The sequence below is a fragment of the Sceloporus undulatus genome, chromosome 1 (genome assembly GCF_019175285.1).
Source record: "Sceloporus undulatus isolate JIND9_A2432 ecotype Alabama chromosome 1, SceUnd_v1.1, whole genome shotgun sequence".
Lineage (NCBI taxonomy): Eukaryota > Metazoa > Chordata > Lepidosauria > Squamata > Phrynosomatidae > Sceloporus > Sceloporus undulatus.
In genome coordinates this window covers 327,421,750-327,446,553 of record NC_056522.1, presented here as the reverse complement: position 1 = coordinate 327,446,553, position 24,804 = coordinate 327,421,750, and the positions used below count along the sequence as shown (strand labels likewise).

General features: G+C 40.6%; 1 protein-coding gene across 2 annotated transcripts in view; it reads right to left on the bottom strand.

Moving 5' to 3' along the window:
• Positions 1–24,804, bottom strand: part of AQR (aquarius intron-binding spliceosomal factor) — a 71,790-nt gene that overhangs the window by 26,619 nt on the left and 20,367 nt on the right. For both annotated transcript variants that reach the window (XM_042464365.1, XM_042464371.1), the window contains exons 12-18: positions 19,597–19,699; positions 16,563–16,683; positions 14,153–14,294; positions 13,470–13,648; positions 10,816–10,983; positions 9,935–10,104; positions 2,289–2,530 (exon numbers count right to left, since the gene is read on the bottom strand). In XM_042464365.1, coding sequence (XP_042320299.1) covers positions 2,289–2,530; positions 9,935–10,104; positions 10,816–10,983; positions 13,470–13,648; positions 14,153–14,294; positions 16,563–16,683; positions 19,597–19,699 — 1,125 coding nt within the window. The remainder of the gene's footprint in view (positions 1–2,288; positions 2,531–9,934; positions 10,105–10,815; positions 10,984–13,469; positions 13,649–14,152; positions 14,295–16,562; positions 16,684–19,596; positions 19,700–24,804) is intronic.

Genomic DNA, 24,804 nt, shown 5'->3' with positions numbered 1-24,804 from the left:
TTGAACAACAGGACACAAAGACCATTCCTATGAACTCCACTAGAATAGATGCTGTAAAGTTTCAATAATAGCAACTTGCTTTCATGAATCCAATCCATAAAAGGGCAGATGGCAAATACTGAATTAGCAGTGTGAAAGATCACTTTTGGGGATTGTAGATCACCATCTTTCCAAAGCAATGCACACATTACAGGGATTAGTGTACTGGCTTTTATTCCTGTGCTAGGCATGGGGTGTGAATGCACAGAATCATAGAGTTGGAAGAGACCACAAGGGCCATCCAGTCCAACCCCTGCCATGCAGGAAATCCCAATCAAAACATCCCTGACAGATGGCCATCCAGCCTCTGCTTAAAGACCTCCAAAGAAGGAGACTCCACCACACTCTGAGGAAGTGTGTTCCACTGTCCAACAGCTCTTACTGTCAGGAAGTTCCTGCTAATGTTGAGGTGGAATCTCTTTTTCTGCAGCTTGCATCCATTGTTCCGGGTCCTCTTCTCTGGAGCAGCAGAATACAAGCTTGCTCCCTCCTCAATATGACATCCTTTCAAATATTTAAACAGGGCTATCATATCACATCTTAACCTTCTCTTCTCCAGGCTAAACATCCCCAGCTCCCTAAGTTGTTCCTCAAAGGACATGGTTTTCAGACCCTTCACCATTTTAATTGCCCTCCTTTGGACATGCTCCAGTTATTCAACATCCTTTCTGAATTGTGGTGCCCAGAACTGGACACTATATTCCAGGTGGGGCCTGACCAAAGCAGAACATAGTGGCACTATTACTTCTCTTGATCTAGACACTATACTTCTATTGATGCAGCCTAAAATTGCATTGGCCTTTTTAGCTGCTGCATCGCACTGTTGATTCATGTTCAATTTGTGGGCTACTTGGACTCCTAGATCCCTTTCACACATAGTCTCATTCAGCCAGGTGTCACTCATGCTATATCTGTGCATTTTATTTTTCCGCCCTAAGTGCAGTACCTTACATTTCTCCGTGTTGAAATTCATTTTGTTGGCTTTGGCCCAGCTTTCTAATCTATTAAGGTCATTTTGAATTTTGATCCTGTCCTCTGGGGTATTAGCTAGTCCTCCTAGTTTGGTGTCATCTGCAAATTTGATAAGTATGCCCCCAATTCTTTCATCCAAGTCATTGATAAAGACAGAGGCAGATTCTATCGCACACCTCCATACCCGGGCAGTACTCATCCCTTAGCCAACCCAGGCTTCTCCTGGACTTTTTAAAGAATGGGATTTTCCGGTTCTTTAAAAGACCCAGGAGAAGCCCAGTTTGGGTATGGGATGAGTACTGCCCAGTGACAGAGCTGTGCGATAGAATCTGTCCCTGTGTGTTTACACCCTGTGCCTAGCATGAAAATAAAAGCCAGTGCGCTAATCTCCATAGCCTGGCTAGAATCCAGTAACATGTTTCTGTGAGCGAAAATGGGAGTGATTCTCCTCAATTTCTTCATGTAAACCTGCTCTTACAGGCCTCAAAAACCTTCTGGAGTCAGTTTTCAGCACTGGAAAGTTTCTGGCTGGGGACTGGGAAGCACTACTGCGAACATATCACTGGATTCAGCCTCCTGTCACATGCATTCTATCATTAATTAGCATGCTTCCTCTATGACAGACATACCCATGCAAAGAAGAATGAGGATCAGAAAAGAGAAACTCTAACAACTAATAGATACATACATATTTTATTAAAAACATTCATACTTCTGGAAATTTCCATTTTGATTTTCCTGACTCATCAACACATTCCTACATTTGAAAATGTTTCCCTTTTATGGTTAACAATCTACTGATATCCTCTGTATGTCAGTTTGTACTTCAGTTTCTTGACTGTTATACTGAGAAGAAGATAGAGCAGTGATGGCAAAACCTTTAGAGACCAAGTGCCCAAACTCAAGCGCATTCCTGCGCTGGGTGTTACCAGGGAGGAGGGGACTTCCTGGGACTGGACTTCCCTGGAGACAGCTGAAGACCCAGGAAGGTGGGGGGAAGAAGAGGAACAGGTATGTGCCTGTTCCACCTACCCCCCCCCCCCCCCCCCCCCGGATCTTTAGCTATCTCCGGAGAGGTAGCTAACAGCACAGGAGGGTGGGGGAAGAGGAAGAAAAGGCACACGCCTGTTCTTACTATTCCCCCTCCCTCCCGTCTCTCCATGTGCCCTCAGAAATGGCTTTGCATGCCAGAAAGGGCACACATGTCATAGGTTTGCCACCACAGAGATATTACATAACAGAATGAAACTCAGCAGTTTGAGGGAGTTGTAAGTTACCTAAATGGAGGAACTTGAAGTGAAGGATCTTCAACTGCTACTTGAATGCTGTATCCAGGAAAGCTGGCTCTTAAGTGATCGATGGAAAGGAAAGTATCATTAAAATCCAGGGAGGCAATCTGATTTGGCATTTTTGAATAATGAGCACTACTTGGATCTCCATAGCCAAGGATAATATCATGTAACCAATCAGGAACCACACAGTCGGTATTCATCAAATGCCTTATTGTTTCCAGAACAGCCTGCAATGATACAAAATATGAGTAAATGATACATTTGTAACCCAGCCTGAAACAGTTAATGTCATGGGGCTATTCAGGCATTCTGGAAAAGTAATTCTTTTCCACTGATGGGTTTTTAGTTTGGTCAGATTGAATGAGTTACTGTATTTTTTGCTGACATCAGCCCACAAAGAGCTTGTTCAGCAAAATGAACAGTATTTATATACAGCCTCTAACTATTGAACTATCCCATTAGCAGGAGCAATTTCAGTTCAGTTCACAAAAAATGTTTTTTATATCATCTGCAGAGAAACACTAACCAGAAAAAGAATGTTGCTGTATGCATTCATCAGCAAACATACTATTTGTAGGCAACACTGCAGGGTGAATATTCTATAAGCAAAAAAAGAACAATCTCTCCTTCACCCTATCATATCATCATCTGCCTTCCCACAGTTTCATTCTTCAAGCCATTTCTGGCCAGGGAACAATTTGAAAAATGAGGAAGGGGGAACAGAGGGGGTATTATGGCAGAGATTGGTCTTTGCGTTTTCAAGAATTGCTTGGAGAACATTTTCTGATCTTTTCAATGTCTTATCAAATTAAACAATGACTTATTGTTATAAGAACATTATAAGCCTCGGGCTCTTCCTCTACTAGTAGTCACATACAGCTCCCAACTGAGACCACTCAGGCACATCATCAATAAACTACAACCCATTCTGGACAATAATGCTGCTCTTTCCAGGAGGCTTAGTGGCAGATCTTTACTTGCCTACAGACAGCCTCCAAACCTCAAACAGGTACTTTTCTACAGGAGGACATGGCAGATGGGGACACAGGTACTAAGCCTTGCTACAAACTAAGATGCCAACTTTGATAGTACATTTATCCAGGAAATGCTATCACAAGACCTAATGACAGCACCCACAATATTAGGGGGACTTTCACGTGCTCATCCTCCAATATGATTTATGCCATACTATGCCATCAATGCCCATCAGCACTACATCGGGTAAGCAGGCCAGTCCCTGCACCAGAGGATAAATGGACATAAATCAGACATCAGGAATGGGAACACACAAAAACTAGTGGCAGAACATTTCAATCTCCCTGTGCATTCCATCTCAGACCTCAGAACAGTGGTCTTGGAACAAAAGAACTACAAAGGCAGATTTGAAAGAGAAATGACAGAATTGGAGTTCATCTACAGACTACAGTCCCTAAGCAATGGATTGAACAAAGATAATGGCTTGCTGACACACTACACATATTTCAACACTATCTGACCCCATCCTTATGGGGGCATCCTACACTCATCTATTCTCTTCATTTACAGGCTAGTTTCCAATGCCAAACTGGACTTGCCACTTCATTTCCATACAAAAATGATTTTTAATTAGAATTGACATTCTCACATGCCAATGACACATATACAGTGTACCCATGTCATATGCAGGCACACCATACACGGCTTTAACCTTATGTAGAAGGCAAGCCCCGTTTAAAACAATGGCGGGCACCCATTCTTTTAAATGGGGCTTGAGCACATGCATTTTTCTCTTTACATGGGGGGGGGGGGTTCCGGAAGAGATCCGCCGCATATAGGAAGGGTCTACTACATGTTTGTCCCTGGCTTCCACTCCACCAAATGCATTTGAGGAAGTAGTCTTTAGTTTACAAAAGCTCATGCTGCCAACCTCTTTCTTTCAGTTAGCCTCAAAGGTGCTACAAGATTTCTCTACATATAGTTTATAAAGCACATGCTGCCTGGCATAGTTTAATTGATGCTAAAATGTGTCTAATTGGAAGTAAAAACTTCCAATCTTATTGCAGTTATGTTGGAGAAGGAGAGAAGCTCCATTGTATCTACTAAACCATACATTATTGCAGAGCTTAGAAAAGCTACTTTTTGGAATTACAGCTCTCATAAAGGTCTAGTTGGCACAGCTAGTGGCCATGATGGCTAGGAGATTCTGGGGGATATAGTCCAAAAAAGGTAACCTTTCCAAGTTCTCGCATATTTTAACATGCAAACAGAAAATCAATTAACAGGTGTTTTCAAAACACAGTGCTTCCTTTTACTTTTTCCCCAAAAGTTTCCTTCAACATATAGCAAAAGCTGGAGAAATTGCTACCCTTATCCAAAAAGATGATGTAGTCACTTTCACTGGGATTTGGATTAGACAAGAATAATTTGCTGCAGAGAGGAGCAGCCGGAGGGGGAGTCCGTGTGAAGGAAGTAATATCTGGGCAGGATGTTCACAAAGTACAGCTGTTGCTTTAGGGCAGAGATCTGGAGGGCAGCAATAGTGAAAAAATGGGCCAGTGCAATCACATCCATCTTTGCCAGGAAACAGTGTCCCTCAGGCACACACTATTCCTTCTACAGCTATGCAGATTGAGATTCCTTTATCTGGAAATCGAAATTTTGAAATACTCCCCAAACAAAAACTTTTTTTAATAGGTGGCTGCTTTCTGATGGTCCAACATATATCAAATTTGTTTTGCGCACATAATTATTTAAAACATTGTCTAAAAGTTGCTTCAGGCTCTGTATATAAAGTGTATATTGAACCATATATGAATTTTGTTTTAGCTTTGGGTCTTATCTCCAAGATATCTCTCATTATGTATGTATATGCAAATACAGGAATTCCAAAATCCAGAAACATCTGAAAGCCAAAACACTTCTGATTCCAAGCATTTTGCATAAGGGTTACTTAACTTTTATTTAAATGTGGTCTACAATACTGCACTAAAGCACAGTATACACAGTGAGAAGAACAAACATCTAATCCCAAACAGCACAGTGACACTCCCGGCTCAGGATGACAAAATACATTTTCTTGAGGAAGAGTGTTCACATATCATACTATACAAAGGTTTGAAACAGTGCACAGTGCTGCCAACATCTCCAAGGCTCTGTGAGAAGCTGTCTGTGATTCAAGTGGCGTTAGTATGATCAAAAGTCCAGTGTCACTGGAGACCCCTCCACTATATTATCTGGTACACAGAGAGGACTGGGAAGATGAGCTGAAATTGAAGCTTGCTAACAAACAGAACAAGCAGCCTGAGTTATCTAGTCACTAGCTTGGGATGTTCATACTGAGAGATTACTGCAATCCTTATCTCCCCTGAACTGAGGTAAAGGAATTACTCTGGAGAAAAAGTGTGTTCACTTCTAGATATTTACCAGGGGGCGAGGTGACGTTGGATCCTACCTCCCTAGATAACTATCTAACAGTCTCTAATCTGCCCTTCCTAAGTAAGGTCCCAGAATAAGTGGTCACAACATCACTCAAGGTTTTCTTGGTTAAAATGAATGATCTGAATCCACTCTAATCTGAGTTCATACCTGGTAACAGGATAAAAACAGACTTGTTTGACTTGATGGATGACTTACACTGGGAGTTGGACAGGGGAAATGAGTCCTTATTGGTTCTCCTGAATCTTTCAGCAGCATATGATACCATCAGCCATGGTATCCTTTTGGATCATCTGGCTGATATGGGAATTGGGGGCATTACTTTGCAGTAGTTCTAGTCTTTCTTGGCTGAACATTCCCATGTGGTGCTGGGGAACTGTTACCCAGCCTTTTGGCCATTAGCCTGTGGGATTCTACAGGGGTCACTATTGTCCGCTATTCTTTTCCATATCAGCATGAAGCCACTCAGAGAAGCCATTCAGAGCTTTGGAGTTGGGTGTCATCAATATGCTGGTGACAGTCAGCACTCTCTCCTTTATAATTGATAGCAAGGAAATTGTGGTAATACTGAATCACTGGATGGATGTAGTGAAGGACTGAATGCAGGTGAATAGACTGAGAATTAATCCAGACAAGAAGGAAGTGCTGCTGGTTGGAAGAAAACTAACCTGAGATTGGGATTGCAGCGTGTCCTGGATGGGTTTGCTGTGCCTCTGAAAGATCAGGTTCATAACTTGGGGGTAGTTTTTGATCTAGCACTGCTCCTGGAACGCAAGGTTGCTAGGGTGGCCAGGAGTTCCTTTTTCCTGTTTTGGCTGGTGCGCCAGTTCTGCCCTTTCTTGCAGAAACAAATCTGGACACAGTGGTTCATGATTTAGTTACCTCTTGATTAGACTACTGAAATGTTCTCTACGTGAGGCTACCCTTGAAAAGTGTGTGGAAGCTTCAGCTAGAGAAAAATGCAGCAGTCAGACTGATGCCAGGTGTGCATTTTAGAGACCATGTTACACTAGTTCTGCAAGATATGCACTGGCTTCCAATTTGCTTTGAGCTGAATTCAAGATGTTGGTTCTGGCCTACAAAGCCTTAAATGTCTTGGAGTCAAGATATCTGAAACACTGGCTCCTCCCATATGAGCCTGACAGAAATTTAAGATCTTCAGAGGCGGCCCTGTTGTGTGTCCAATCACCTCGTGAAGTTAGATTGGTAGGTATATGTAACAGAGCTTTCTCTGCAGCAGCACCTAAACCAAGGAACTCACTAACCAAGGAAGTTAGGCTGGGCACACCTCTTTTAAGCTTCCAAAGGACAGCCAAACAGTGCTGTTCCGCATGGCATTCAATGTTTGAGACTGCTATTTTAGCTGTTTCAAAACTGGATCTATGCCTGTTCTTAAATTGCTTTTAAAATTTAAAAGATTTTATTTTTGCATTGTTTTAATTCGTTTTTATTTGTTCATCGCCTTGGGAGTCCTTGTGGGTTGGAGGCGATAAGCTGTCCTTTACTCAGTTAAATAAAACACAATAGTTCAAACATATCATATACACAATCATCAAGAGTTGAAAATTAATGTGATAATCCAACCAGTCCAAGCCTCTCTGGCACATGCATTCCGTTCCAAGTCAATATATTATTAAATATGATTCTGAATCCAGTAGTGGTAGCAGGTTTGGTGGGCCCATTCCTCTTTTCCTTGGCAGTGGCCGGGGCATGTGGTGTGACAAAAGTTCTGTTGCTGCTGTTGCAGCAGTGATAGCAGCAGGCAGCCACAGAAGCAGGTAGCATCTGGTGCAGGCAGCAATTACTGCTGCTGATGCATTCTCATATTAATCTTCCCCAAGTTATTTTGTTAAAAATAACTTGCAAGTGTTTGCTCTGAAGCAATGCTGCACTGGCACTCTAGATGCCATTGGGAAAATCCAGCTTCTCCAGAAGCTATCCATCAAGTCCCACGGTTGGGCAAATAAATAAACTTCAATCTTGCACCCTCAAATATAAGTCCCAAATGCGAATAATGAGAGGAAATACCATATTATATACCATACAATAGTCACCTTACTGACTCTGTTTTATTACCTTTGTTTCCACTCAGGTATGTTTCCATTCAGGTATAATCATAATCTAAAATGTAGACATTGTCACCACAGCATCATGTTCTTTGCCCTGCATGCTTTTTACTATCTTTCACTGATGAAGAAGCCCATGAAGCTTCAAAAGTTAATGTGATATATCTTATTCCTTTCAGTTGTCCCCATAAAGGTATCAGGACAAGGTATCAGTACAGGATGGATTTCGGATTTCATGGTTTGTCTATTTACAAGCACAGAGACTAAACCTGAGCCACATTAAACAGCATCCATAAAATGGCATGTGGGCAATTTTGGAGAATTTGCACTCTATCTTCATAGTGTAAACACTATGCAAATTTAATCTTACTTTGTTTATCTTTTATAGTGGTTTGTTGTCCTGAATCAGTGAAAATATCTGCTTGATATACCAGCATGTTCGTGACTTTGCATGAGATTTGCATAACAAGCGCTCCCAGCAGTTGACAGAAAGGAAAAGATGCAATCATACATTTATAATACAGTTTTTTTTAAAAGAAGGCCTGTTAAAAATGGCAACATTCTGTCTTTTTAAAATGTATTATTCAACAGATGACTAGCATAAATGAAAGCAAGCTCCAAAATACTAATGTGGTGGCCACAAGCTATAAAAGGGAAGAGGGGTGACCTACCAAAAAGAAGTGCCGATTGTCATATTTAGCTATTACATTATGTTTGTACTCCTACAGCTGTCATGTTTGTTTAATTTAGGAAACTACATAAGATTTTTCACATCCTCCTCCCTACAGGCTCAGAAAGTAATCAAGCTGTCTGCTATCTACTTGACACACTACCAACATTTGCCATTAGTGAGACCGACTTACCTTCTTTTCTACTATGTGAACAAGGAGGCATAGAGCAGCTAGGGATAACTTATCCTCCAGGACATAGCAATACTAAAAAGGAGTCTGAACCTAATCAATTGGTTTAATGTTTAACATGAGAAAAATATGAAATTAAAGAGACACTGTCAAATCATTTCTGTATTATCTGGTTGTCTAAGTGTGCTTTGCTTGCAAATAACCTTTTAAAACTTTGAAGGCCAAACTTTAGTATTTAGAGAAGACTGGGCAATGTTTGGACCATCTGATGCAGCTTAACATCGTTTCAGAGGGGAAAGCAAATATCAGCCTAATTCTTTTGATGACTACAATGATAGTAGATGTTCCAGTGGGATATACTTAATTTAATAGTCACTATCTTATTGTTTATAAAATACAACTATTCTGCCTATATTGCTAAAAATTCTGATGTACCAATTAACCTGCCATCTAAAACTAATGCTGCTTTGCTCATTTGCCCTACTGCTGTGGATTCTGCCATACTTCAGGATTCCTAACATGTATTATTTTGCCATTAAATACTAAATAGGTTCATATTTAGGACTACAAGTTTACATCTCCCCCATGAATGGTATCACACATTTAGTCAAACTATGCCTGGAAATTAAGCAGTATAAAGAAATAATTAATACTACCAATAATTAACACAGTCCATATGCACACTAAATTCCTTCTAAAATTTTCTGGATGGTCAAGTGTTAAAGGTTGAGAACTCCCTTATCTGAAGTTCTTGGGACTAGAAATGTTTTGGATTTCAGATTTTTGTGTGATTTTGGAATGTTTGCATACATACAATCATATATCTTAGAAAAAGTACCCAAGCCTATACAGTCGGCCCTCTTTATCCATGGATTCTTTATCCACAGATTCAACCATTCACAGCTTGAAAGTATTTTAAAAAAATATAAACTGCAAAAAGCAAACCTTGATTTTGCCATTTTATGTAAGGGGACATCATTTCACTACGCCACTGTATTTAATGGAACTTGAGTATCCACGGATTTTTATATCCATGGGGAGTTGTGGAACCAAACCCAACAGATATCAAGCACCCACTGTATACCTTATACACACAGCCCGAAGGTAATTTTATACCTAATATTTTTAATAATTTTGTGCATGAAACAAAGCTTGTGTAAACTGAAATATCAGAAAGCACACCCTCATGTGGACAATTTTGGAGGATTTCGGATTTCAGAATTTTAAATAAGAGATACTCAATTTCTACCAATAGTTATCTGCAAAAAGAGAACACAGTATTCAAACTTACTTTAAAGTTGTTTTCTTTTGGCTTTCTTCTCATTATTATATTAAATGTTTCATACACATCTTCTGCTGCATTTTGAATGGTATTGGTCATGTCCTGTTGATATTGGTTAGGATCCAAGAAAACTCTAAATGTTCTTGAGTCACCTTTAAGCCTTGGTTTGGGTTCTGGTCCTGTTGAAAGCAAAGTTTGTGAAACAAAGAAAATGATTGGTACAAAATTGCAAATGAAAAAGTGGTTCAAGATATGCTTTCTCTACAACTTATTCCACTTCTATTCTGTTCTGCTCTGTACGCTTAACTATTCCCCCAAATCTGGAAATCAGGAAATGTACCGTGAACAGTATTTTCTCAGTATTTCTTCAAATAAACTACCTGATCAGTGGCCTCTCTTTCAGAGGCCACAGCTGTTCAAAACAATCTGGATAGGTGTGCCACAACCTGGCAGATCAAACCATCAAAGTTTTGTTTTGCCAACTCTACAACAAGGTTTTTCATAGTCCGTCTGGGTCACATATATTCCACCCCTCTGGGCTTTCCCACTGCAATAACAATGTACTTGCAATATAATTTAGGTCCAATCCACACTGCAGAAATAATCCAGTGTGAGACTGCTTTAACTGTCCTGGCTCAGTGCTAGGCAATCCTAGGAACTGTAGTTCATTGTGTCACCAGAGCTCTGACAGAAAGGGATAAATGTCTCACAAACACTACAGTTCCCAGAATTCCCTAGCATTGAGCCTCGGCAGTTAAAGCAGTCTCAAACAGGATTATTTCTGCAGTCTATTTTGGACCATAGTCACACTTGCACAATGGCTGTTTGTGGTAGCACTTAATTGCATGATTGTATTTCAATTACAAAGTTGTGTAAAGCTGAGAACATACCCTCTTCAATGACACGTCCTTTGTCATCCAACATGCCTTGGATTTCACATCCTCTAACATATACAAGGCCAGTCTGCTCAACAAATGGTTGCCTTCTATCAAATTTTGTACCATAGGGTTGTGTAGGCCGAACAGTAATTAAAAAGCAAACATCATGTTTACGCAGACCTAAACAGAAGGGAAAAATAAAAATTTATTTGGCTCATTTCCTACTACACTCTTCAACAGATAAACCATTTCAGTCAGTGATAGTGATGTCAGGTTGTATGGGAATGGATTTCAAGAGACATTTATAAAGTTAGCCTGGAAAATTTTATTTTCATCAATTGGACCCATCATCAAGTGGCATTAACTTTTTTAGACAAATTTGCAGCCTGCTATCCAAAGAGATCTCAGCCATGAATCCAACATGTAGCATTAAGAAGCAGGTATGTACTTTGGTTAGTTTTGGTAGCAAACTTATTTGTGACTGCCAGTTCTCCTTACTAGTATTGGTTGAGCCCATGATCTGCCACATAATAAGGCAACGAGCATAAGCCTCTTAGCAGACCCAAGACAAGGTTAGGAGATATGCACTTTTCAGTGTGGCATAAGGTGCGGGACCTTTAGGGGACAGGCTAAGAGGCTCAGTCATTGTGCCAGGACAGAACACCCTCAGAAACAGCAAGAAAGACTGTTGCCAGTTCATGTGCCTCCAAGTACAGCTGGGGGGTGAGCCAATGACTCCATCAAAGGACCAATGGAAAGAAAGGATCAGCTTCTCACCTCACACTGAACTGGGATGCACACAAGGGCAGCAAAAATCTCTTGGTGCTCCTGAGGTGAGCCCTGTAGGAGGCAACAAGCTGATTCTTGCCGCAGAGGATGAGCAGGACTGTTTCCTCACAAGGTGCTAGGAGATAGTCAAAAGTGTGTGGGGGGGGAGAAGAGATTCTCAACACTCTTTGTGCTTCCCAGCTCAAGGAATGATCTTGGCACTCCTTGAGCTAAAGAAGGACTGGATAGCACTCAGAAACAGCAATGTTTTCTTACGGCTTGTGAGCATGTTCCAGCCTGACATGTATTGCAATGTATTCTTTCTCTCTCACACACACTGTCCCTCCACCTCTCACTTCATGCAGGATGGGGAGAAGTGAAGGATAGATCCCTTCTGTCCAGGATTGCTGCTTCTTAAGTTCAAAGAGGGAGATTTAAATGTGGAACACATGTGCTAAACAGCAACACAGTATCTAAAAATCTTGCTGAAATACACATTATAGATTTATTTATTTATTTTATTGATTTGTATTCCACTTTTCTCCCCGAATTGGTACCCAAAGTGGCTTAGTCTAAAAACATAGTACAATTCAAAACTTACAAAAGTGACAATTAAAACGTAATTAAATTATTGTAATATTAAAACAGATCATTTGTTTAAAACAGAATACAATTAAAAAGGATATCATACACCATACACATTAAAACAACACACCACCCCCAAAACAGATATACTATCTCTCTTGATACTGAGGGAGACCAGAAATATAAACTGATTTTTATACTCACTACAGTTTACACACAAGAACGTCTGCCATACATATGTTGGATTCATTTCTTTACTGGATTCATTTCTTTAGTTTGTTCAATTTCTTATTGCTTATCATTCACTTTCCAGTCATTATTATTTCTCCAATTCTCTCTTATCAGTTGTAATACTACAACCAATTTACTAAGGAGAAGTAATTATAAGTGGTTGTCTCAAATAGCAAGAGATGTGGTCCTGCCAGCGATTGTCCTGCTGGGGGGTGGGGGTGGCTAGGAGGCAGGTTTTGGGAATATGGGGTCCAAATTAAACCTCGAGGGAACCTTGGCAGGCTGCACTCCCTAAAAATAAATTATTAATTTTCTTCCCAAATACCCAAATGCCTTCTCTGGCCTCCCCTGGGTAATATTAGCCTCTGGAAAGGCATTTTTCTCCAAAATTGCCCCCCATGCTTCCTAGAGGGTTGGCAGGACATTTTGGAGGAATTTTGATTTCAATTATTTTTCTTTGAAAAAATATTTGGAGAAGCTGGGAGCCCAAAAACAACCCTGGGTATGTATATGGCCTGCAGGCCATTCTTTGACAACCCCTGATCTTGTTTTACTGCTAATGGCCTTTTGAATCCTTTTAAGTAGGCTTTATAGACATTAATTTGCTGCAAAACTATTTTAACAGTTTCAGTGAGGATCCTCTCTATTTTCCTTTGCAGGTCTTAAGTCTCTATTATTTAATACACTATTTTAGTTTAGGTTTTTAAATACAAACATAGACACACACATATGGTGATTTAATTCATTACAAATATATTAGGTGACTTGGACTCTTTTAAAGTAAAAATAGAGTATAAATGATATATATACACAGTATGCATACACACTACAATGTAAATACAATTTCACTCAGACTTAATTTAAACTTTTATATTATACTGTTCTTCAATTACTGATGTATTCTGTTTTATTTTTGTTGTATTTTGTGTTCATATTACCATTTCAGCTGTGCAATACCATCGTTGGAAATAAGGAGAGTTTGAAAAATCTTATAAAAGTACCAAGCAAGAGTAAAAGCATCCCTTCCACCACCATCAAAAAGTAACACTATCTTAGCCAGAAGACTATTGCATTCTACATACCTTCCCACTCCTCCTTGATGTTGTCTCTAACATTCAAGTTGACTGTTACGTCTGCTCGGACTCTCATGGGCCAGTTTTCTCCTATGTTGGGTTTTGCTACCTCTATGACTGTGAAAGAGACAATGGGCTGTGCCATTCGAGCCCATCCTCCAAAGATAACACCACCATATTCAGATTGCCTGAAAGATAAAATTGAGATGCTAATTTTGCATTTGATTATTTTAAAGAAGCAAGTGATGCAATTTTGAGAAATAGGTGGGAAGTAAATCCAATAAATGAATAAGTGCACCCCATTACAAACATGTTCATGAATTATTTGGAAATATGTGAAGATTCAGAAGGGACCTGTGGCCACTGATTCAACCCCCTGCCCGACAGTGGAAAAAGGGGAGCAAACTCCACGGAGAAGGAAATGAGATCCCTTACCACAACTTCTCTGGGCAATTTGGACCCCCCAAAATTCCCTGCCTAACAGAAAATAAGGTTGCCAGAACCTGTTCAAGCATGGTAGAGACAACTTCTATCCACATAAAGCCTTGTAATTGTGGTAACTGTCTGATACTCCAGAAGTATTTGTAGTGACAGGAGGTGTAACAGAGAAACAACTCATTAGAGAAAAACCATATGCTAGAAAAAGTCTTTCCTGATCCACCAAAATCAATACAACAAAATGCATTAATTACCATGGTTTCATCCTACTGACACTATCCTCTATGTCCTGCCTGATCTCATAGGTAGACTCTAGGCGAAAGAGGTTGAAATTTCGAAGGAGGTAGTCATGCAGAGTCAGAAACTGTAAATTCAATTTTGGGAGGGCAAGACAGCCTAGGAAAAAGAAAAACGTGGGGAGGGAGAGAGTTTTTCTTTAGTTTATTATAGAAACTGCATTTTGTTCCTTATAAACTATGAGGCTGCAAATCTATGGCAGGTTATAGACCACCCGTTTGGGGCGGCCTGCACCTGCCCCTTTCCCCGCTGTATCGGGGCCTCAGCTGCCAGACCAGCAGCCTCCGAGGCCCCGATCCACCACTTTGCAGGCTGCGAGGAAGCGGCAAAAGGCTTCAAGCCCCAAGGACACCCGGCGACGGTGGGGAGGAGGAGAAAGGGGCCTCTTGGCCCCTTTCTCCTCTGCGTCGCTGGGCGCAGCCATGTAAAGGCTGCGCCCAGCGACGCAAACCCCAGAAGGAGCTCCGTTTCGGAGCTCCTTCTTGCACCGCAGAAAGGGCGGTCTAGGCGCCCTCGCGCAGTGCAAAGACGTCACGTCCGCGCCGCCTCGTTTGGAGGTGGCATGGTCGTGATGTCGTAATGGCGGCGGCCGTGTGGAACAGCCGCCACCATTTTGTACAGACTGGGTCCGTACTAGGGTTAGGGGCGTCAGGAAGTAACGCCCCTTTCTAACCCTAATACGGACCCAGTCTGTATTTTCAGGCCCGTCTGTAACAGGCCTATGTCACTTATGGGGATGATGACGATGAACTGGGTTCATGATTTTTTTTCCCTCCACTTAGCAGGCACTTGAGGTAATATACAATAAAACCAAAATCTTCACATAAAACAAGAGAACAAAATTTTGATATTTATGAGCAAGAATTAAATTTAAAGAGCAGTAAAATCTCACACATTAAAAGCTTGACAGAACAAGACCATCTTAAGTGACTATGTGAAGCAGAACAAGAAGAAACATGTCCCATCTCAAACTGTTCTACAACTGGGTGTTGCTGTTGAAAAGGCTCTGTCCTTGGTACACATTAACTGAACATCTCAAGATGACAGGAAATGTAACAGGTCCCTGGGTATTATAGGCCATTACGGGCAGGTTCATAAGGAAGGAGGTGATTCTTCATCAGGGCCAAACCACCATGTTCTCTTCCTGAGGCAGAGAAATGATTAGTGCCACCACATTTATCCAAATCAGGTGATATTACCAAAAGCCACCCAAGTTATTTTGACATGAGAGGGGGGAAATCACACAACTGCTTTATTTACTATGGTTTCATCCTAATGATGCTATCCTCAAAGTCAAGCAAGAAGCTCTGATATCAATAAATGAAAAGAAACCTTTTTCGCTTATGTAAAGTAGCAAATCTCACATACACACACATAAGTTAATTGTTCCTAAAGTTCTTTTAGTTGTCTAATATGTGCATTTGTTTACTTTATTTTAGTATAGAACTACCGTTACTAAAATACTATAAACCATTTATAATATTTATAACACAAATATTAAAAAAATATTATAACAATAGCAATAGCAAGTACATTTCTATACAAAAAACTATCAGGTCAGAATACACAAAGAAGCCATTCAAATCCTAAAACACCAGGACAATTTCAACAGGAAAGAAGAAACCCTTAAAGTAAACTCATGGACTGTTTACACAGCCCTGAAGGGGTGGCCTAGAGCTGCCTCTGTTACAGCCAGATTGGGGCCCTATCTGGCCTTTGCAGGGTGCAACAGCCATGTTGCCGCGGCTTTGCGGCACTCCTTCGGGTCTGCATCGTATGTATGCAATGCTGAAGGAGTTCTGTGTCGTTGCGCACTGTGCAGTGTGGCATCATACCGCCCTGGGGGCAGAGCCAGGGATGAGTCATGGAGACACCACACCCCAACTATATCCCAACTCTGCCCCAAATTGCCGGTCTGCACAGCCTGTCAGTTTGGCTGCCAGTCCTGAAAAACACCAAAATCAGAAGCCAGCAAATGCAAAGGAAAACCATTCAGGGTGAGGGGATAATGGATAATTAAGTAAATGGACACCCTGTAGGCCTTGCCATTCAAAAACAGTAGTACTAGCATTTAACCACTGCACCACCAGGACTCCTTATAACATAAATATTATAAAAATACTTTCTTGTCCAAATATATAGACATCATCACTTAAGAAAAAATAGGATCTCTTTAGAAATAATAAAGTAAGAAATACAGAACAAGAACACCCATGAGCACAGAATTCCTGAGCAGCAATGTATTCAATTGTCCCCAAAGGTTTAATAAGCGCACTTACTTCTCTACTCCAAACTGAGATTAAGCAGATGGCTTTACATTTAAAACTAGAATGATTTGAAAATCTACGTATGTTGCAGCAAATATACCTTCTCCAGAATAATATTCAGTTGGGACAATATTTTCATCCCAAATAATCTTTTCAGTGGGATACAGAGGCATTTGATTCAGCTGCTGAATTTGAGAAATTCGACGTTCATGCCGGGATACCTAAAAAGCAAATTTTTAAAGAATGTGCCTTAAGAGAATTGACAAATATACAGCTGCTACAGGAAACAAATCAGATGCTATGACATGAGCCTGGTCAAGTTACACGCTCTGGAAGGCAATGGCAAATCTCCTCTGAATAAATTTTGCTAGAAAATCCTATCATGGTTGCCAGAAATGAGAGTGGACTTGGAGGCACCAAACAACAATAATCAACAATAAAAATCTACACTCTTATTTTTTTATTTACCTTTCATACTGAACAAAAAAAATTATTCTGTTGCAACAATATTTTCATCACAAATGTTCTTCTCAGTGGGAAATAGAGGCAGCTAATTGAGATAGCTAAAACTTGGGGACTATGTCTGACACTGTCTCCATATGTATCTATCACACATACAGGCAAAAGCTTCGTAAGATATAATGCTGCCCAATCACAATATTAAATATAATATGGTTAGAAATGTATAGGGCCTAGAAATTCCATATGTAATAAATTGGTTATCTGTAGTTAGTCCCAAATATAATTTTATTTTATTTGTGGGTTTTTTATGTTTGATAGATATTGTTCATGGGTTGTACAATAAAACAGTAATTTCACTGACTGGGCACACCCTATAGGCTCACACGCTCCCTAATTTTAACTTTGGTGCCAACAATAGTTAACATTTTGTATAAACCAGCATTTCTGCCAACCATGGAACTCAAAAAGAAACAAGGAAGCCTGCTAGGTCCTCTTTATTGCTTAATTCTGGTTATGCATCTGATCAACAATTACATGTGTACCACGATGTGTGCACATTTTTATCACCAATGTGATAAACCTGGTAAATATACAGGTTTTGGACACTGACTTATTGCTGACAATCAGCTATGTGCAACCACTACCACACACTTGTATATGTCCCAATGTGATGAGAGATACAATTCTATTAAGCTTAGAACAGTTACTTGTTTAGATTACATTTCTCGGAAGCACTCAACCAGTATAACCAGCATCCAGACAGGATGGGACATTTGGGGAGTTATACACCAAAAAGTAACTTTTACAAACTCTGCTATTTTGGATAGTCACACAATTAAGAAATTAAGCAGAACCCTGTTGGAATAGACCTATCTAGTCCATCATTCTGTTTTCAAAAGCAATCAAGCAGTTGCATATGGGAGGGGCCCACAAGCAGGAAGCAAGGACAATAGCTGCTATTACCAACATCGGTTATTTTATGGCAGATTGCCTCTCAAACTTTTTGTTTGCCATTGTAACTAGCAATAACTGATCCTGTATGCATCTGCCTAATTCCCTTGTAATGCCATCTAATGGTCATCCTCATATGCATCTCATATTAAATGTATGCATTGTGTGCAGAAATTCATCTGGCATTATTAGCATCAATATTCAATGAGTTCTGACATTCACTTTTGGATATTCGTTTTAAGGCACTTTGGGACACTCATTTTAATATACTACACAACTTTCCCAGATGCATAATGCAAATACCTAGCCACCTACATAATGAGTAGTGATGACTGTCTGTTAGGTATTATGAAGAATCAGCCTGCATTTTTCCCCCAAATCTGCTACTTTTTTACACTTTTAAAAAAGCAATATCGAGACTATACTGCCATGAATAAGATCCTTGATGAAAATGGCATGCATCTAGTGACAGATTATGCTGCCATCAAATACAAGTAAATCTTCATAGTGACATCATCACACAATAGTTAGCACTGACCTTCATGTAACACAAAATGTGACATTCAAACACAGCATATAGACAAGTTGCCTACATCAGTTTGGTTGTCCTTAACAGTTTTGTTCTATCAAATCAAAGGATATCTAGTCTTACAGTTTTTCCTATGCTATCTGGAGGTAGCTCACAAGCAGAACATGAGAGCAATACTACCTTTCTGCTTCCATTCCACAGTAACTGGTAAAGAGAGGCATATTGTCCCTGACCCAAGATGCAGCAAACAGCCATCGTGACTAGAAGCCAATGACAACCTTGCTCCTACATGAATTTGCCAAATCTCTTTTTAAAGAAATCAAATTCAACACAGGCCACCATTTCCTGAAAAAGTTAATTTCATACTTTTTTATTTATTTGTTGAATTTATATCCTGCCTTTCTCCCAAAGTGGGATTCAAGGCAGCTATGTACTATATGAAGTACTTCCTTTCATAATCTCAAACTTCTCACCATTCAGCTTTGACTATTCTCTCAGAGACCACAGCTTGGAAAAGTTAATAGACATTTGCCTAGAACACTATTGTGTGAGACAGTATTTACAGAATTTTAAGAACGCTTTACTCATTAAATAATGTCAAGTGAGAGTCACTGAGACTTTTTCCCAAGGAAATGTTAATAAGAAAGAAATACGACTTATATTTCAGCTTAATGAAGATCATAAGATGTTTAAGACAGGCAGTGTGGTCTAGTGAAGTACTAATAGTGGTCCGCAACAGGTTTTTCAAAACTATGCAAAAACAATAACAATATGATTGAAATATACTACAGGTTGAGCCTCCCTTATCCAAAATGCTTGGGACCAGAAATATTCTGGATTTTATATTGTTCAGATTTTGAAATACATTATTTGCATAGACATATTGAGATAACTTGGAGATGGGACTCAAGTCTAAACATGACATTCATTTATGTTTCATACATACCTTATATGTGTATAGCCTAAAAGTAATTTTATACATAATATTTCTAATAATTTTGTGCATGAAACAAAGTTTGTGTGCACTGAACTATCACGAAGCAAAGGTGTCACTATCTCAGTGACCCATGAAGTTGGTTCTTTGGATTAGTTCAGAATTCAGACAGACTCAACCTGTATTATGAAGAAGAAGAAAAGAACTTCCAAAATTTGTAAAAACAAAGTCAGATATAAAGAAATGGATCACATTTACCAGAAGTTCAAGCAGAAACTCTTTTTCATAGTTTGTATCTTCCCCTTCAGGTAGGGCTGGCAGTAAGCAGAGATATGATGCCACCTGGTGGAGTGTACTTGGACTAAACAATAAAGCAAAAAGTGATGAAAGAGTCATAGTTCTTGGGAGAAAGGAACAGAGCTGCTTTCTTTCAAACTGTGTTCCTATTCTTTGAAATACACAGAAGAGAAAGCCCCCAGACTATCTGCTTGACCTGATGACCATAGTCTAGACAGCATCCTTGTTTTATTCAAGTAACCCTTCAGCGTAAGCATTCCTGACAGCAATCTTGCTCCCATATAATGAATGCTAAGCTAGGATTCATTCAGCAATACATGCATGAACTGGAACACACCTGAGCAAAGCTTGGACTTGCATACTTCACTTACCAGTACTATTCTTGTGTGGCCAAGAGAAGGACCCTTGCTAAGTTTAATTTCACCTTTCACAAAATCCTACATATGTTCAAAACCAGAGACCATGCTTTAAAATAAACTCCAGTTACACAGACCAGCACAACAATTCAGGGCTTGAAGATTCCTTGTTTTGAAACATTCTATTTTTTTAATTATTATATTCTTTTTATATAAAAAAACAAACTGATGCTACTGGCCTGAATTTGTGGTTTGGTCCGAAAGAACTTGTTTGCTCCAAAAGAACAAATGAGCACAAGTTTGGATAAAACTGAACTACACTTGGTGGGGAGAGGTACATGCATAACACTGAGCGGTTCCTGCTACAGAGAGGAGGAGGAGAGAGGGAGAGTGTGCTTGTTGCAGAGGGGGTGGAGCTTCAGTGAGTCACATCTGTGAGTCACTAGGGGGCGGAGCTAGTAGACTAGCTCTATATCACTCCTTCCAGAGCCGCGCGCCTAACGGCACGTGAAATTTTATTTTTATTTTTATTTTATTTTTTCATCCAAGGAGATCTACAGCAGAGGTAGAGTTGATTGAGCTCACTGCCACAAATTGTTGAAACATCAGGGACTATAACGTTGGTGTTTTCTGGAGGATTTTTTTTTTAGGAGGAAGCCCACTGTCCTTTTCTAGTAATTTCCTAAGACTTTTCAGTATGGACACTGACGGAACCACGGCAGTCACCTGCAACACTTGTGGGATGTTTGTCTTCTTGCCTACAGAAGTGGAGAACTTCACATGCCCCAAGTGCAAGTTGGTAGCCCTCTTGGAGGAGAAAGTGCAGCAGCTGGAGTCCAGTAGCTACACTTCAACATATTAGGGAGCAGGAGGATTTCCTGGACACAACAGAACTAACAATCCTGGACGAGTACCACACAGAGGAAGTTGCTGGAGCGGAGGAGGTCACTTCATATACACAGGAGGCAGACAGCTGGAGGAATGTCACACAGAGAAGTAGGCCAAGAAGGGATTGTTCAGGGAGCTTGCAGCTAGAGAATCGATTCGAAGCTCTTTCCCTTATCAAGGAGGATGAAGAAGAGCAGCATGGACAGACTTCAGGGACAGAGCAGGCAAGCCTGAGAGTCCCACCCAAGGGAACAGTCACTGCTAAGCCTCGTAGGATGTGTGTGGTCGTAGCGGTGGGACTCCTTGCTGAGGGGTACAGAAGCAGTGATTTGTAGGCCTGATAAGATGTCTCGAGAGGTGTGTTGTCTCCCAGGGGCAAAGATCCGTGATGTGACAGAGAGGCTGACAAGACTGGTCAAGCCTACTGACCAATACCCCTTCCTTTTGGTCCACGTGGGAACCTATGTTACTGCAAGACACAGCCTGCAGAAGGGATTACGAGGCGCTTGGTAGGAAGCTGAAAGGAATGGATGTACAGGTTGTCATCTCGTCTCTTCTGCCAGTTGAAGGGCACGGCCCAGGAAGGGAGAGGAAAATAGCGGATGTGAACAACTGGCTTCGCAGATGGTGCCGCCAAGAACAATTTGGATTCTTTGATCATGGGCTGCGGTTCCATGAGGAGGGACTTCTTGCAACGGACGGGTTGCATCTCATGCCAGTTGGAAGAAATGTTTTTGCCAACAGTCTCAAGAACTTGATCAGGAGGGCTTTAAACTGATTTCCGTGGGGAAGGGAGACAATATTTAGGAAGGCGAAAGGGCTGGAGAAAATAGTCAAACTGACATAGAGTAAACAAGGTAAATAGTGCAAGGACCCAACAGTGGGAGGCAAAAAAACTTGCACAAGCAGCAAGTAAATGGGACCCATGGTCTGCGATGTCTGTACACTAATGCACACAGCATGGGAAATAAGCAAGATGAACTCGAACTCCTAGTACAACAAAGCAAATATGATATAATAGGCATCACTGAAACCTGGTGAGATGAGTCTCATAATTGGAATGTGGAAATATAGGGGTATAACCTTTTTAAGAGAAATAGGCCAAACAGGAAAGGAGGAGGAATAGCACTATACGTCAGAGATATTTACACCAGTGAAGAGATCCAGGACATCAATCATGGAAGCCAGGTGGAGAGCATCTGGATAAAAATTAAAGGGGAGGGAAACAACAAGGATGTTATGGTGGGAGTCTACTACAGACCCCCAAGTCAGACTGAGGAATTGGATGATATCTTTCTAGAACAGATGACCACACAGTCAGAAAAGAGAGATGTAGTAGTGATGGGCGACTTCAACTATCCTGATATTTGCTGGAAGTCAATCTCAGCAAAATCCTCAAGGTCTAGCAAATTCCTCACTTGCCTGGAAGACAATTTCATGGTCCAAAAGGTGGAAGAGGCAACAAGGGGGTCAGCTATTTTAGATCTGATCCTAACCAACAAGGATGACTTGGTTGATGGGGTGCAAGTGGTGGGATCCTTATGTAGAAGTGACCATGTTCTCCTGGAGTTTGTTATACAATGGAAAGGAGAAGCCAGGCATAGTCAGACATGCATTCTAGACTTTAGGAGAGCGGATTTCAGTAAACTTAGAGAAGTATTGAGGGTGATCCCATGGTCAGAAATACTAAAAGATAAGGGAATTCAGGACAGATGGGAGTTTCTCAAAAGGGAGATACTGAAGGCCCAATTTCAAACAGTTCCAGTGAGAAAGAAAAATGGGAGGTGAGAGGAAAGAAACCAGGATGGATGACTAAAGAACTTTCAACTGAGCTAAGTTTGAAACGGAACATGTATAAGAAATGGAAAAAGGGAGAAATCACAAAAAAGGAATTCAAAGAAATAGCAGGCATGTGTAGGGGTAAAGTCAGAAAAGCTAAAGCGCAGAATGAACTCAGACTTGCTAGAGAGGTTAAGAACAATAAAAAGGGCTTTTTTGGATATGTCCACAGCAAAAGTAAGAAGAAGGAAATGGTAGGGCCACTGCGTCGAGAGGATGGCAAAATGTTAACAGGGGACAGAGAAAAGGCAGAATTACTCAACACCTTCTTTGCCTCAGTCTTCTCAGAAAAGGCAAAGGGTGCTCAACCTGAGGATAATGGAGCAGAGGACAGATTACAGGAATTTCAGTACAGAATAAGTAAAGTGATAGTAGAGGAATACCTTGTTAATCTAAATGAATTTAAGTCTCCAGGACCTGATGAACTACATCCAAGGGTACTAAAAGAACTGGCAAATGTAATATCGGAGCCATTGGCAATCATATTTGAAAACTCCTGGAAAACAGGAGAAATCCCAGCAGACTGGAGGAGGGCAAACGTTGTTCCCATCTTCAAAAAGGGGGAAAAAGAGGATCCCAACAATTATCATCCAGTTAGTCTGACATCAATACCAGGAAAGATTCTGGAGCAGATCATTAAACAGAGGGTTTGTGAACATCTAGAAGGTAATACCATAATAAAAAAAAGTCAACATGGGTTTCAGAGAAACAAGTCATGCCAGACAAATCTGATCTCTTTCTTTGATAAAATTACCAGCTTGGTAAATGAAGGGAATGCTGTGGATATAGTATATCTTGATTTCAGTAAGGCCTTTGACAAGGTTTTCCATGACATTCTTGCAAACAAGCTTGTAAAAGGTGGGCTAGACAAAGTAACTGTTAAATGGATCTGTAATTGATTGACCATCCGAACCCAAAGGGTGCTCAACAATGGCTCCTTTTCATCCTGGAGAGAAGTGACCAGTGGGGTCCCACAGGGCTCTGTCTTGGGCCCAGTGTTATTCAACATCTTTATCAATGACCTGGATGACAGAATTGGTAGCATACTTATCAAATTTGCAGATGACACCAAATTAGGAGGAATAGCTAATACCCCAGAGGACAGGATCAACATTCAAAATGACCTGAATAGACTAGAAAGCTGGGCCAACGCTAACAAAATGAAATTCAACACGGAGAAATGTAAGGTACTGCACTTAGGGCGGAAAAATAAAATGCACAGATATAGGATGGGGGACACCTGGCTGAATGAGACAACATGTGAAAGGGATCTGGGAGTCCAAGTAGACCACAAATTGAACATGAGTCAACAGTGTGATGCGGCAGCTAAAAAGGCCAATGCAATTTTAGGCTGCATCAATAAAAGTATAGTGTTTAGATCAAGAGAAGTAATAGTGCCATTGTATTCTGCTTTGGTCAGGCCCCACCTGGAATATTGTGTCCAATTCTGGGCACCAGAATTTAAAAAGGATGTTGAGAAACTGGAGCGTGTCCAAAGGAGGGCGACTAAAATGGTGAAAGGTCTGGAAACCATGCTCTATGAGGAATGACTCAGGGAGCTGGGGATGGTTAGCCTGGAGAAGAGAAGGTTAAGAGGTGATATGATAACCCTGTTTAAATAATTGAAAGGATGTCATATTGAGGAGGGAGCAAGCTTGTTTTCTGCTGCTCCAGAGAACAGCTACAGGAAAAGATATTCCACCTCAACACTAGGAAGAACTTCCTGACAGTAAGGGCTGTTCAACAGTGGAACACACTCCCTCGGAGTGTAGTGGAGTCTCCTTCCTTGGAGGTCTTTAAGCAGAGGCTAGATGGCAATCTGTCGGGGATGCTTTGATTTGGATTTCCTGCATGGCAGGGGGTTGGACTGGATGGCCCGTGCGGTCTCTTCCAACTCTATGATTCTATGAGGTTGTTTTTGAGTTCATTTCAGCTTTAGGATCAGGACTTATAGTTACATGCAAATTCAGACTAATATCATCAGATTCATTTTTTTAAAAAAAGTAAAAGAATGAACCACCCAGTAAACTTTAAAATCTATAATCAAACAAATTATAATTATACCTTCATCATATTAATTATACAG